The sequence below is a fragment of the Xenopus laevis genome, chromosome 9_10S (genome assembly GCF_017654675.1).
Source record: "Xenopus laevis strain J_2021 chromosome 9_10S, Xenopus_laevis_v10.1, whole genome shotgun sequence".
NCBI lineage: Eukaryota > Metazoa > Chordata > Amphibia > Anura > Pipidae > Xenopus > Xenopus laevis.
In genome coordinates, this window is record NC_054388.1 from 52,859,624 (window position 1) to 52,874,612 (window position 14,989).

At 41.0% G+C, this 14,989-nt stretch overlaps 1 protein-coding gene across 1 annotated transcript in view; it reads right to left on the reverse strand.

The window, feature by feature from the left end:
• Positions 1–14,333, reverse strand: part of tmem163.S (transmembrane protein 163 S homeolog) — a 48,873-nt gene extending 34,540 nt beyond the window's left edge. Inside the window, exons 1-2 of the mRNA XM_018238700.2 lie at positions 13,375–14,333; positions 7,291–7,410 (exon numbers count right to left, since the gene is read on the reverse strand). Coding sequence (XP_018094189.1) covers positions 7,291–7,410; positions 13,375–13,543 — 289 coding nt within the window. The 5' untranslated portion in view covers positions 13,544–14,333. The remainder of the gene's footprint in view (positions 1–7,290; positions 7,411–13,374) is intronic.
• Between the last annotated feature and the right edge of the window lie 656 nt (positions 14,334–14,989).

A 14,989-nucleotide genomic window follows, 5' to 3' on the forward strand; every position in this document is an offset into this window, starting at 1 on the left:
TACACCCAGAAAGTGGTGGTTGGCACAAGTTGTATTTTTGTCTTGTTGATAACACATTTTACTCAAGCATGAAAAAACAAAATAAGGTGAAAATGAGTTTTTATTTCCTGCATAGAACAGTCATCAAGTATCTTGTTATAAATGTTCACGAGAGCTGTGTGATATAACACATCCAAGCTGGAAATTTGGCTGTGAAATGGAAATTTCTAGATTCACTTTTGTAACTTGAGCTGTACACTTAATAATGTTGGCAATTTAGACAAATGGAGCACATCCTACTAGAAAGTGCAGCATTAGTGGCAGATTGGGGTGCTTTGCTGTAAATGGCTGTGGCCAGGATGGTCCAAACATAAGTGGCCACTGGACCACTTTCTTACATTCAGATTTTGTGAGATATGTATTTGTAGTTATCAACTGTGGCTGCAGTGCATTATTCTCTATATGAATGTTACAGAGTTTAGTATGTCCTTACACTGCAGTGAATTGAATTAAAGCAAGGTTTACCTGCTGCAAATGCTCTGTGTGCCAGTAATTCCTTTTCCTTACACTGCAGTGCTCAGCTCTCTGATTTCTCTAATGTATTCCATTCTAGCCTTAGCATCTTGCAATGTTGTTTAATCTCAGCCATAAAACAGAAGATAACTTTTGCTTACCCTGGGTTCAGACTATATACCTGCCTCACAAAACAGAGATAGTTAGAATAACAGGAAGAATCCCCCTTATTGCAGGACAATACTGTAATGCAAAAAGCTGGCTCTGCCATACAAGCTGAAACCATTCTCACTTAGGGGAACATCTGACTGTGTAATCCTGCCCCAAACCCCCCATTCTACCCATATGACTCTCTGCCTTTTTTGAGTAACTAAGGGGAGAATAGAATAGATCAATGGAGCAATAAGGATAAGTGCAGACATACTGCAAAAAATAAAACTCCTAGAATTAGTTAACTGTATTCTGTGTTCTGTATTCCATCAGATCCCTGAGGCTCTCTGGTTATTGGAGGCACATACTATCACACACCAGAGATATCACGCAATGATCAAATCTCCATCACGACAGTAATTCAGAGGCATACAACAATATCCTCCTAATTATGTTAGATCCCCTTGCCAAAGAAATAGTGGGATAGCAGTGGAAATACAGTACTGCATGTGCTGATACATCAGCCCAGAGCCAGGGGTGTAACTACAGAAAAAGCCGACCCCACAGTTGCAGGGGCCTAGGAGTGTAGGGTGCCCAGTAAAGCCATAATCAATGAGCAATTTCAAAATATCTTAGTAAAATAGGTCAATTTACCAGTGCTTTGAGGCCCTAAATTGAATTTGCTGTTGGGCCAAGTAACATCTAGTTACGCCACTGTCCACAGCCAGTGTGAAAAACCTAAAGCTCCCCCAAAAGCTCCCTCAGTTCACACTTACATACCAATTGCAGCATCTACAACAAGCTACAGCCACTACCAAGAAATGACCCTGATCATCCCTAGCCACACCACATTATGCTAAAACCTGGCCACAGTTCCTCTTTGCTTACTAACATCAGTTTCTGAGCAGACCAGCACCAGGCAAGGCCGGCCAGGTGCCCTAGGCAACCTGGCTAGACGCATTGTCGATTAAGTGCTTGTATGCGCGTCAAAAAGGACGTGTGCCTATGCACGTCAAAAGTGACTTGTTTTGCTTGTTTATATAAACTATAGTTATGTGTTCTAAAGCAAACACACCAGTTTTACCAGTGTAGAGCAACAGTGCATTATATTGTCATTCCTTTAAAACAGTTTAATTTTTTGTTGTTACTATTCCTTTAAGTAGTGTTTCAACACATCCCTGATTTATTCACTTATTCCCTATCTGACGGTTCTGACCCACCCAAGTAATGTTTCTCTGTTACAATACATCCCTAATTTATTCACCTGTTCCCTATCTGTCAGTTCTGACCCATTTTGTTTCATTCTCCTCTCTTGCAATATGCACCACACCACATCTGCTGTAAGCTGGTTAATAAACTGACCTCAATGTCCATATTGTTCCAAATGCAGAGACTCTCCCCCAGGGCTGGATTTATATAGTGGGCGCCCCAAGGCCCACTGCCATTCGTCGCCCCGTCCCCTCTTTATTCATGCAAATTGTCATCATCCAAATCGGAACAATGGGGATTGGTGCAAGGGAAATTAAAAAAACAATTGTATCTCCTGCACATCCCTAGTGTTATTGAACCAATGTGGGTGTGGTTAGTCAGTATGCCACCCCTTAAAATCCTGCCGCCCTAGGCCTGGGCCTTGGTGGCCTTTCCACAAATCCAGGCCTGCTCTCCCCAAAAATGTAAGCTTTGCCCCAGTTATGAATTGCTTTCAATTAGAAATTATTTCAACTTGATGAGAAAAAAGAAAATAGAAAGCTTAAAATAAATTGTACGATATAACAGCAGAACCCCATTTTACCTTTTTCAGGGGACCAGAAAAAAATTGTGTAAAATCAGGGAAATGTATTATGCATAATATATAGATGGGACCTCAAAACAACAATGTAAAATGAGGGAAAACTTAAAATCAGGAGATGTAAAATGGGGGTTCTACTGTAGATAAAACTAGGCAAAGGCAAGGAACAGCATATAGTAATGAAAGCCAGAATAAAGGGGAAATGTTTATCTCCACCTTTACAAGGAATATTTCGACTTTAGGCAGCATTTTCTGTTTAGAATCCGCAGGCATTTAAAGCTGTCATTGACCAAGCTCATTTATTATAGTCTCATTTGCTAAATTCATTCCACAGTAACAGTACTGTGGCTCTTATCCAGCCCAGGTTACGCTCCATTATTGCTCTAAATCAAGGGAATAATAGGGGCTGGACAGTTACAAAATGTTAGGGGATATTAACCATCAGTCTAGCTGCCATTTAAAGAGCCAGAAGAGTCTCCTAAAACAATGTAGCAGAAGTCAGTTCTCCTCCTGTTCTGTTGATCAGTAGCCTTCTGCTACATTGTTTCAAGCGACAGAACCAGGGATACAGAAATAACTTACAAACTTACAAATAACTTTAAAATTGCCAAAACAATTTCATGAAAGCATGTTGGAAATATGTTGACTTTTTCTTTCATTAGGTGAAATTGTATTATTGGATTTATTTATCTGTTTTAAAAAAATCTGGCAATATGCTTTCCAGGGATGGACTATCATTTTATTAGGTATATTGAGCAAATATCAGATCACATAGGGCCTATGTCATAGGGTAATTTGTACAGATCTGCTGGGAAGGACAGCTTGTATCAGTAGTAACAGAGCAGATATTCCAGCCAGCTATTTTCAGAGCTGGTCATTCTCTGGGCGGAAAGTATGGGGAAATAGGGCAGTGTGTGCTCGCCCCATTTGAATTCTGTCTCAGTAAGGACAAGGCCAGCTACTGGCCACAGTAATGACCATAGCAAAGGGTAGGAGGGTGGATACATAAGGATGTGTCATAGAATAGGGTTACATTTTTTAATAGAATAAGCACAAAGTAAATGAAATGCCATTTCCACCCTATATAGTAACAGACATAAGCATGGAGAGACAGGCAGGGACAGCATGGGGCAATTAGCAAACTGAGTAACAGAGATCAGCATGGTGGGATAAGCAGGGACAGCAAGGGGTAATTAGCCGACTGAAGAAAACTGGGAATAAGAAATGGAATAATAGAGGCAGAGGAACGTGACAATCAGCGATGGGACACAATGTACATTAATTATTCTCCTCCTTCATACATTGGATCATGTATCATTAAAGCACTAAGCCAGCCTATCTCTTGAATTTCTGTGCATTATGAAATGAAATCACAGTAAAGTCAGCGAGGGAATTAATTTGTTGCACCCAAGTAATCTCATTTCCGAGAGGAACAGAAACCTGTGTGATTAATTCAGCACTATCTCCTGGTAAAGCCTGTTCCTTCATGCCTTAGCCCACCGTTCCCAGAGCAAAATTCATTTCCAATAAAGAAATGTTTCCTATTTCCATACATTGCCCTAGTCAGGCTGAGCATCAGTAGGACAGCTCCAGGATCAACCTGCCTCTGGCTTCATTATCATGAGGGGAAAACCTTTAAATGTGACTAACCTGAGCTCTTTTTAATGGAAAATGAGTTGTAAGTCTTGTTATAATATATCATTATTTTTATGTTTTTGTAATTATTGAACGTTTTGCTCAGCGGTCTCCAAATTTGATATCGCTAGCAGTTGAAAAAGTTCACCTTTAAAGTGTGCTCCAAATGGAAGCATTCTAAGTAAATTGGCATTTTTAAGGATTTATAAGCTGCGACCCTGCTGCTGTTCTTTAGCTACAACTCTCTCCCAGTAACAGCTGTGGAATACCAGCAGGAGGGCTACAGGCCTGCAGCTGACTATACCAAAGTCATGTAGAGTATGTGGTTCTTTGCAGTTGAGTGGAAGGCTTTTTCCCTTTGGTTCACTGCTGCTTGTAATGTATGCAGCACTTGCAGAGAATAGACAGACAGATCCAGCGTATCCCTCTGGGGATCTGACATGGAATTTTCTGCTGAGACTAGACTGCAGATTGTGCTGCTCACCGTTATCTCACTAGCTGAGTGACATTAAGCACATCCCCTGTTCCTGTTTTAATTCATTACTATTTACTTTTCAACACAGGAGGGTAATTACATGAACAAGGCATAATAGCAGAAATCTGATTTCTTGTACTGGAAGAACAGGATTATCTGCTAAACAAGTGCCAATTTGATGGGGTGGTTTCCTTATCTAGAGAAATTCAGTCTGCAGCTCCCTGCCTTCTGATGAACTGTTAGCATGTGAGTGCAGAGGGTCGTGGAAGCTGTAGTTCTATAGGGAAATAAGAGGCATGATATGGTTAGTACTGCAAATGAATGAAAGGGGAATCACTGAGGACTTCAGTAATCAGATGCAGTTGTACCAGCCATAAACAGGGCTAGAACTAGGGGAAGGTAGAGTTGGCGCCCGCCTAGGGTACAATCATGGGGAGGGGGCACTTTTACGTTGAAATTTTTTTTTTTAAACCTTGGTTTGCTTGGCCTTTAATAGTTTTTCAATTTTATAAACCACCTGTTCCAACCCCCTCTTACCCGTGATTTGTACTGTGGGCAGAAGCTCTTCCCACCTCCCTCTTGGCAGCTGCTGGCACAGGTACATATTTGTGGGCAATATCTTGGCTGCTGCTTGCACAGGTAAACAAATGATTATGGCAATATGATAGATTTTTGGCTGCTGCTGGCACATGTACATATTTGGGGGCAATATGATGTATTTTTGACTCCTGCTGGCACAAGTACATATTTGGGGCAATATTGTGGCTTTTTGGCTGCTGCTGGCACAGGTACAGATTGGGGGCAATATGAGGGATTGGCTGCTGCTGGCTCAGGTACATGGGGCAATATGGTGGCTTGCTGGCACAGGTACACAGATGTTTGGGGCAATATGATGGATTTTAGGGGCTGCCGCTGGTATAGGTACAGAATGGGGGTAACAATATGATGGATGTTTTGGTTTATGCTGGCACAGGTACAGATTGGTGGTTTGAGAGCAATCTGAGGGATTGACTGCCATTCACAGGTACATGGGGCAACACGATGGCTGCTGGCACAGGTTCAGGGGCAATATGAATGGTAAGGTGGGAAATGGTAATGCAATACCGGGTGGGTGATTGAAGCCCTTGCCTAGTGTGCCAAAATACCTGGCCATAAACATATTTATGATTAGAAAAAGTTATTTGTACCTGGAATCCAGAATACGTACAGTTTTACTTATTTTATTATTTCTGTAAATCATGCTATAACATGTTTTCTTGTTTTGTTTCTGATGCTTTTGTTTTTGCTATCTCCTTCTGCCTTCCACGTCTGGTTTCCTCAAATAACTTTCTTTTCTTCTTGTATTCTTTACTCTACTCTTGTAATGTTTGTTTCCCTTCTGTTTAGCTGCCCCTATCCACTATGCCAGTCATTGGTTTGTTCTCCCAATTACAGCCTAATGGCACAATAGGCAGAGTATAAAAAAATTAATATTCAAAGTGCCATATGACCCCAACAGCAGTCAGCTTCAAATAATTAAAGCAAGTATCTAAACAGTATTTCTGGCATTTTAATATACATAAAACCTTTCTATTGACAGATGCCTATATGATACATGCATATTTAACATGGAGTGACACAGTCGCTATTGACTGATGCAGACCATGAAACTTGAATATTCAGCATGTGGCTTTGTGTTACTGAGTTACAACAAGGATATTTACTTACAGTGGGAATTGTCAATGATACCAGAGAATTCTGCAGCGATTAAGGGAGACCACTGATATAACTATAAAGCACACAACATAGTGAATATAGGTTCTGGGTTAGGCAGAAGAAGCAGCTGCCTAGGGTGCAATGATTGGCAGGTCACTGGGTAGCTACCTCTAAAACTGTCTTCTGTCTACCCCTAGTCAGTTTTCGCACCCCTCAGTCTAACTCCCCCTCCTTCCCTCTGTCACCCACCCCTCCATCGCTCTCCCCTCCCTCATGTCACCCACCCCTCCACCGCACTCGCCTCCCTCCTGTCACTCTCCCCTCCTTTGCTGTCCTCTCCCCTCCGTCTCTCAAAAAAGGCTACATGGCACAGGATATAATAGTGGATAACAGATAACACACCATTATTTTCTACAGAGCTGATCTGCTATCTGCTGTGCAACTTTGAATGGCTGACCCCGTTGCTACACAGAAGCTTATTCATATAAACAATAGTAGTGTTTCTGAAGCAAATAGATCAGTTTTACCAGTGCAGCGCAACACTGCATTATATTTTTATTACTTAAAACACTTTCATTTTTTATGTGACTGTTCCTTTAAATATATATCCTTATAGACACTGATAAAGGTAACCAAACTCTATTATAAAAACCCTATTAATTTCACTAGCATAATGGGCAGCCAGAAGTATACACAGCAAGAAACGTCTTTGGTCTGGGTGCTGTTAATTTCCAGTAATGTCTATTTCAGTTTACATTGTTACACTGATGACTATACATTGCATTTTCTACTACACTGATGGCAATTGTTCTTCTATTACTGCAATAGAAAGTAAGTAGTAACCAAAGAGAGAAAGTAAGGCAGAGACTCAAAGAGTGGAAAACATTGTAATGTGAAGTAGGCGTTGGCAAGACAGTTGCATTCCATTTTTTCAGGGCTAAAACTCCCAGCATCCTTTAACTTCTGTTGGATGATACCTTGGAGTTATAGTATAGCAACATTCAGGCCAATGGTGACAGATACAATGAAGTGCAGATAAGAACTGGATACTCACTGAAAGCCGCTATTGCCAGAATCAACGTGACAGCAATGGAAAGCCAGGAGACCCACAAGGCCTTTTTCCGATAGCTCTGCGCTTCATGGGGTTTGAGTCTGGTGCTGCTTTCAAGCAAACCTAAAGGTAACAGTAGCAAACAAAAAAAGGAACCATTGTTACCAACATCAGTTAAGTTCTGGCTCAGTTCAGCATTACTTCCTTAGTGTTTCACAAGAAACAGCTTCCATTGAAACAATGTATTAGTTTGAGTCTTGTATGAGTCTTTCCTCCAGCCAAGACTCTAATTCTCACAAGGCCTTGAACACGTCAGGTATTCACCTTCTTCAATAGTGTGCGAATAACAGAAGATGCAAAGTATTGTGGGAAACAGTCTTGGTTGGAGGAACGCTGACTACAGTTACACTGCTCAATGGTACATGTGATCAGGGGCAGCTGTGCAATTAATTTGATAAATAAATGTTTTAAAATGTATTTATAATCAATATATATATATTGGTAAGTTGCTTCGAATCGCATTTACTGGACTACTACTATTACTACTTCTACTTTTGAGTGTCAGGGGAGTTTTAGCTCAAAAACAACTGTAGGGATGCACATTGTTTATAATGAACAGGTCATGCTACAGATCTTTAGGGGTGTAGTTATTCCCAGTGGAGACAAGCATCATTGGTAATGTTGCCCAAAGCAACCAAATCGATTCGAACAGTCATGTAGAAATTAAAAAACAAATAGATCTGATTGTTGCTATTGGAAACATCACCGGTGTTGTTAATAAATATGCTCCTCAGTGTACAAGTGCCTGTAACATTAGCCAAAATCTGGTGAAGCCAGTAGCAGTCAGTGTTCCATAAAAAGAGCACACTCATGTATTTTACTTGATCATGTCCTAGGGTTGCCACCTTTTGGGACAGCAAAGTCCAGGCAGGGGGGCGGGATGGTGACATCAGGGGGCAGAGCAGTGCTATTGTAGGGTAGACCTCACGACATCACAGGGCGGGGTTATGTGATGGTGATCGGTGATTAGTCAATCCCACGTCAATCTAGGAGAATTCTGCCCAGTTTTCTTAATTTGGAAAACTGAGCAGGTACTTTGTCCCCGGCAGCCCTTCTGAAAATCAGGTTGTCCGGGTCAAAACCGGCAGGTGGCAACCGTATCAAGTAACCCCATAATGTAAATTATAAGGATATTAGAAGCCACTGAGGAGTTCTATGACATATAAAGGTACGAGTTTGCAGGCTGATGGCTATCCGGGTCAGACTGGGGGGCCCAGGGCCCACTGGGACTGCTGTCCAGGGCCCCCATCTGGCCCCCTATGAGCCCCCGGCCACCCTACTGTGAAGCGAAGGCGACGCTCAGTGCGCATGCAGGAACGACGTCGATCGGTGTGCAAGCGCAGACGACGCTGCGCACTGGCGAAATATTTTTTTTTTTAAAACTGAATGTCGGGAGAGGGGGTATGGCCCAGCAGGGGCCCGTCAGGGTCGGGACCCAGCGGGATTTTTCCCGATGTCCCACCGGGCCAGTCCGACCCTGTGGCTATCTGTGTTAAATCAACTGGTTTTTCCCTAAATGGGATACATTTAATGGTTTATCCTATTGCACCCTTTGCTTCTCTTTTCTTTAAAATGCAATTGTGTTTAAGTGCCCTCCATTTTATATTAATTATTAGTTATATAGGGAACTGTATAACTCATATGTAGAGGGTTTTAGTGGGTGAGAGAACCAATCCACACACATAGGATTAAATTATTGTCCGGCTTTATTTTGTATAGTTAAAACAACAAACAGGCATCTATTACAGATGTACTCCTACTCTATGTTGGATCACCTGACGCGTTTCATGCCTCTTTCTGGCACTTCATCAGAGGTGAGGTCACAGGAAACTGTATAACTCACTCATGATTATGTATCCCCTTCTGTAAGGAAATTACAAGTCATTGAGGGGTTCTGTGACCATATAAAGGTACAAGGCTGCAGGCTGAGTTATACAGGGAACTATAAGTATCATTTATGTATTATAAGTGTAAATGTACCCCGTACTGTAAATTATAAGAATATTTGTAGTCACAGAGGGTTCTATGAACATATAAAGGCACAAGGCTGCAGGTTGAATTATACAGAGGTAGATAAAGGTAAAATAACCATTATTTCCAGGAAAAGAGACATGTAATTAATAACATATCATTTACTTTGCAATGAATTTTCAAGAGTCCTTATAATACTAAAGCAACACCTTAAAGTGATAATGACACTTAAAAATATAAAATATGAAAATATATTAGTAAGTATATTAAAAGTTACCTATAGGTCATGTTGATTGTTTTTTTGCTGAGAGGTTTGTTTTTGTAAGTAATTGTTAATTGTTCCTAAACCTGACTGTTTTGCCAACCTGACTGTCCCATCTCAGCCTGTCAGTTAAAGTTTCCAATGCTAACTGAATCCTACTGCACAAATATGTCAGCCCCTCATACAGGAACATGGGGCATCAGACAGGTAATGTAAAAGCACTGTGCAAATACTTTATGGCAAAGTTATAAGTAGCTTTCAAAGGCAATATTATGATAGATGTAAAAAAGAGTTTAATTTTTGGTGTCAGTATCTCTTTAAACACTTAACCGTCCTGTTCTAATGGCCTGTATAGATGTGGCTATATCACAGACTGCCCTGTTGCAGTGAATACTATACAGAACATTTCCTACCAATAACACACACACACCCTGAGCCAATAAAGGATAAATATATATCACCACCTTATTTTTAAAGAACAGAAGGAAGCCCAAAACAGAATCTTTGTTTCCACTGCCTCTCTGCATCTGTGCCCACAGTATGTCTGCCACTTTCTATTCCTGTGTTTCTCTGATATCAAACGTATGTATCAGATGCAGACAGTCCAGGAGCCATAGAACTGACAAATCAATGATGGTCGGGCCCAGATCATAATATAATATTTGGGATTTTTTTGTTTATTTTCCCTTGACATCATCTGACCTCACTATACACACATCCTACATATAAAACCATTTTCCTTAACACCATCCCTCCCTATTATAAACACTGTCCCACAGTTACAATCCCTATGTCCCTATACCATCCCATAAATATCAAATTTAGAGCCCTTTCCCATGAAGAATATAACTGTGGGCACACTGAGATCTCTTTACTCACACATTATGTACACTGCTACACTCAGGTCACCCACAGTTGTGGGTTGGAAGGACGTCACCTCTATGTGCACCTCTTAAATGAGGAAGTAGCCATGCAAGGATTGTCAGATTCAATAAGTTATCCAGCCTTGCACCGGAATCCTGCTGTCCTGCTATTTGATAAAGGGGGTGATATGGTTTTAATTCCCCTTTGTTCTCTCATTGTAATCCAGTGTAAAGCCCCTCGTAATCCCTGGGCCGTGAGTGCATCTGAATCTCTCTGTAAATAACTATTTTAAGCAAAAAGTGAGCTATACACAAGACCCAATTAGCAGGAAAGAATATATATTGATAATGTACCAGAAGTGTATGACTATGCCCCTTAATTGCTTATTTTAGAGAAAGTGCTCCCAGCACGCAGCCTTACCGATTACTTATAAAAAGGAAAGGATTAGTAAAGCGGTTTTAAAAAGGATCTTTCCTTTGTTGTCTGTTCATTGTACATTATTTCCTGGTTGGGGATTGTATCGTCCATCTGCATTGCTACAAACAAAAATCCTAAATAATGTGGGGGTGGTAAGATAAATGTACAAAATCAGGAAATCATTATCACTATCTTCCTTGGGCTAATGAAATTGTCAAAAAAAATCCTTGACATGGATAAGGAATTGTATGTAAAGAATTTAATTTTTTCGTTATTGGTTAGTAGCAGCATGTATATATAAGGGAGTTGGGAGAATAATTTTTTAATCAGGGAAAAATCTTACTTCCTGTTAGACATAAATATATCAGCCTGTATTTATTCTGTGTATATGCCTTATGTGTGCTATTGGCAGACCAGACTGTGACTGTTACTCTAATAACCCGCACATGTCCCAATTCTATTTAATATACCAATATAATTCATAGTGCGGCTTTAGTTCTTTGTTGCCATCACCCAGCTCTACCTTTCTGTCTATTAATAGTATCAGATCATATCAGAAAGACAAATAGATACAACTAAATATTTAGTCTTCTTATGGTCTTTTTGATTTCTGCTATCTACCTACCTATTGAGATCTCTATCATCAATCATCTAAATCTTTCATCATCTATATATCATATATCTATATTGTAATTTCTTATGTCAATCTGTTTATGATCTATTTTTCTCTCTCTATAATCTATTTATTTATACCTATCATTAATTAATTTCTTTATATATTATCAGTCATCGCCATTCTTATTGCCATCTACTTTTTTTTATCTGTTAATCTCTCTCTCTCTCTCTCTCTCTCTCTCTCTCTCTCTCTCTATCTATCTCTCTATCTGTCTCTTGGTCCTATGTATGTTGTATGCAATCTTGCTGTGTGTAATGAGGATGTTGGTGTCTGCTTATTTCTCTCTCCCTCCTTCTCTGCCTCCCACCCTGGGTACATATTCATGTAAAGTAAATGAATGGAGGAGCTCGGACCTTCCATGGGATACGACTGAACCTGCTTCCCTTTTGTTTGTGCCATTTAAAGCTTTGCTTTTATGCTCTGCTGTTCCTACACTTCCATTTCAATTATTCATCCTGCTCTTGAAGTATCTGTGCAGCCTTCATGCTGGTGTCCAAGGTCTACAGCCAACAGAAGGGCTTTGTCCAAACTGTGATCACTTAGTGCCAGTCAAAAGCTCAGCCAGGCACTTTGCAGTCAGTTTATAGCAAAAATCACAGGATAAAACAAGTCAAAACCTGCTTATTTGCACAATGAACACAAGCATATTATTGGTTGCTGTTCCACAAAGCTTGCAATCAAATCCAAAGTGATGAAGCTGAAAATTCTGGGTTCTGTTCTGGGACTGTGTCAATACTGATTCATTAAACCTAGAGGAAAATCCCCAGTTAATTGCTTGCAGTGCAATTAATCACTTGGAAAGTATTTTACCCCAAGGAACAACTCTTCTGGGATCCCTTGTCTCCTCATGCAATTACCATCAGTAATAAGATTGATTTAAACCCCCAATTCTTTCATCTAAGTGTCGTCAATATCTCATTTCCATTGAAAGATCACATTGTACTGAGCCTGGGGGGAGTTTAATGTGTCTTTCAGGAAATCTCTGTGCAATCTCATTTTCTTGTACATAATGGTAACACAACTTCCAGCCTATGATGTGTCCTTCAATTAAGGGAGTCCTCATTTACTTACATATGTCTTTCAGGGGTGCAAACATTGATCCTGGGCCCCATTTTTTAAACGCACTCTCTGAGCAGCAGTTATCCTTTTTTTCTAACTCTGAGATAGTGTATATAGTAAGGGAATATGGTATAGGGGAAGGAGCTGAAACTATAGGAGGTGTGTATAGTAAGGCAAGATAACATCAGGAGTCTGGGCTGAAGAATTGGAATAGTGTTTTTAGTAAGTAGACATGGTATGAAGGGAAGGGGCCATATATGAGGAATGTGTGTAAAGTACAGTAGCAAGGGAGGCAATTGAAACCGTGAGACAGCCTATATACTAAGGCAAGATGTGTCAGGGGAAGGGCCTGTAACTGTTGGAAAGTGTGTATAGTAAGGCAAGGTGACGTAAGGAGGATGGACTAAAGCTGTGTATATTAATGTAAGATGATATCAGGGAAGAAGCTATAGGAATAGTATGCATAGTAGAGCAATGTCATGTTGGTCAGAGCCTTTTAATGTGGGATAGTGCATATAGTAAAGCAAGACTGTGTTTGGACAGGAGCTGTAGGTTGGATTATAAATTACAGGTCTTATGTATAGTATTTGCATTGAGCCCCCTTAAATTATCACAAAGGAGGCTCCCACATTTACTACAGATGAAGAGCAACTCACAAAATTTCCAAGACCTTTAGAAATAGTGGTATGAACTTCTTCCTAACAGGCCAATATTTTCCTGTTTTGGGGGGTTCCCTATTCTGAGCAGCACAGTTTGTAAGTTGCTGAAAGTCACTCACCTCTGTTTTCCACCTCATCACTGAACTGGCCGCTCTCACTGATCTTCATCTGTTCATGGTCCATTTGCAGTTTTGGTGGCTTGTGCCCAGGGGGTGTCTGCCCGTTGCAGGACGGTTGCACAATGCTGGGGTCTGGGTCATAGCACAACTCTGTGTCAAGAGGATCCATCCTGGTATGTAACTAGGAGAGGAATGTGGCACCCAGACGAGATTGAGGGGAAGGCACAGCAGATACACACTCTGTACAACAATCCCAGATGCTTCACAGAAGACTCATGACAGGCAGAGAGAGCAGCAAGCACAGTAACAGTCTGGGAAGGGGCAGTAACACACACGGTCTAATTAAATCCTGGGCTCCAGCCTCCTGCATTCCAACCCAGAACAGCATCACTGGATGCAGGCTGGGGGACCAGGGGACTTTATCCAACTGAGCTACAAGCTAAAGCTGTTATTGCTGAGCTACTGGGTTGGGCTGGGGAGGGGGGGTCATATAGGCAGGTAAAACCAGGACTGGAATTCATTCATCCATAGCTGTTTTGTTTGCCTGTTAACTCCTCTTCTGCTTGGGGATTGGTTGGAATGGGTTTAAGGACTGTAAATAAGGAGCAGATTTCATTCTTGCTTAAAAGCTGCAGGTTACACTGAGGTTGCTGCAAAGTGCTGCGAGTTCATTGATCCAGTTTAGTACTAGGTTGTAAGCAAAACTAAAACTCCCCCAACTCATAAACTTAAGTAGAACTTTCTTCTCCAAGTCCAATAGACCCTATGGTTTTCTGCCCCAATATACCCTATAAATCATGGCTTATGGCCCAGTGTATACTATGTCCATATATTGACTATGGTTTTTTCCCCATTTCCTTACTAACCTCTTTTCTACCTCAAAGTTCCCATCACCTTCCTGCCTTATGGCTTTATGCTCAATGTCCAAATTCCAGAACCCACCAGCACACCCTGGCCTCTCCAGCATAAGTTGGCCCGGTGCACAGTCAGAAGGGATCGGCAACCCCAATTGTAGTCAGCGTAATAAAAGAAAAACTGGCACTCAGAGCTCGATGCATGCGGGCAAAGCTCTGCGTGTTTATTACAATGTAACGTTTCAGGGGCGGGCCACTTCGTCAGACAGACAGACTGGTCTGTCTGACGAAGGAGCCCGCCCCCGAAACGTTACATTGTAATAATCACGCAGGGCTTTGCCCGCATGCATCGAGCTCTGAGTGCCAGTTTTTCTTTTATTTATGCTCAATGTACTCCATCCCCTTTCTGGCTGTGTACTCCATCTCTTTGCTGACCCATGATTTTCTGTCCCAAGGTACCTCCTGAGTCCTGAGTGACTGATGAGATATGCCACCTTTTTACTAAAAGTTTATATGTCACTGCAAGGATATATGTGATGCACTGCAGGGATATATGTGATGCATTGCATTCTATGTGTCAGATATTTATTGCCCAGTGCTATAGTCGCCTATACAGGTAGGTTATGTTTGTAAAGATTCTAATTCCAGGGTATTTATTGTAGAATGATCTTGGTTACAAATCATTCTGAATTAAGAAAGCCAATTCTGATGACTGGTGAGAAATCTTCAAGAAAAACACAGCACATCAAGTTGATTACTAC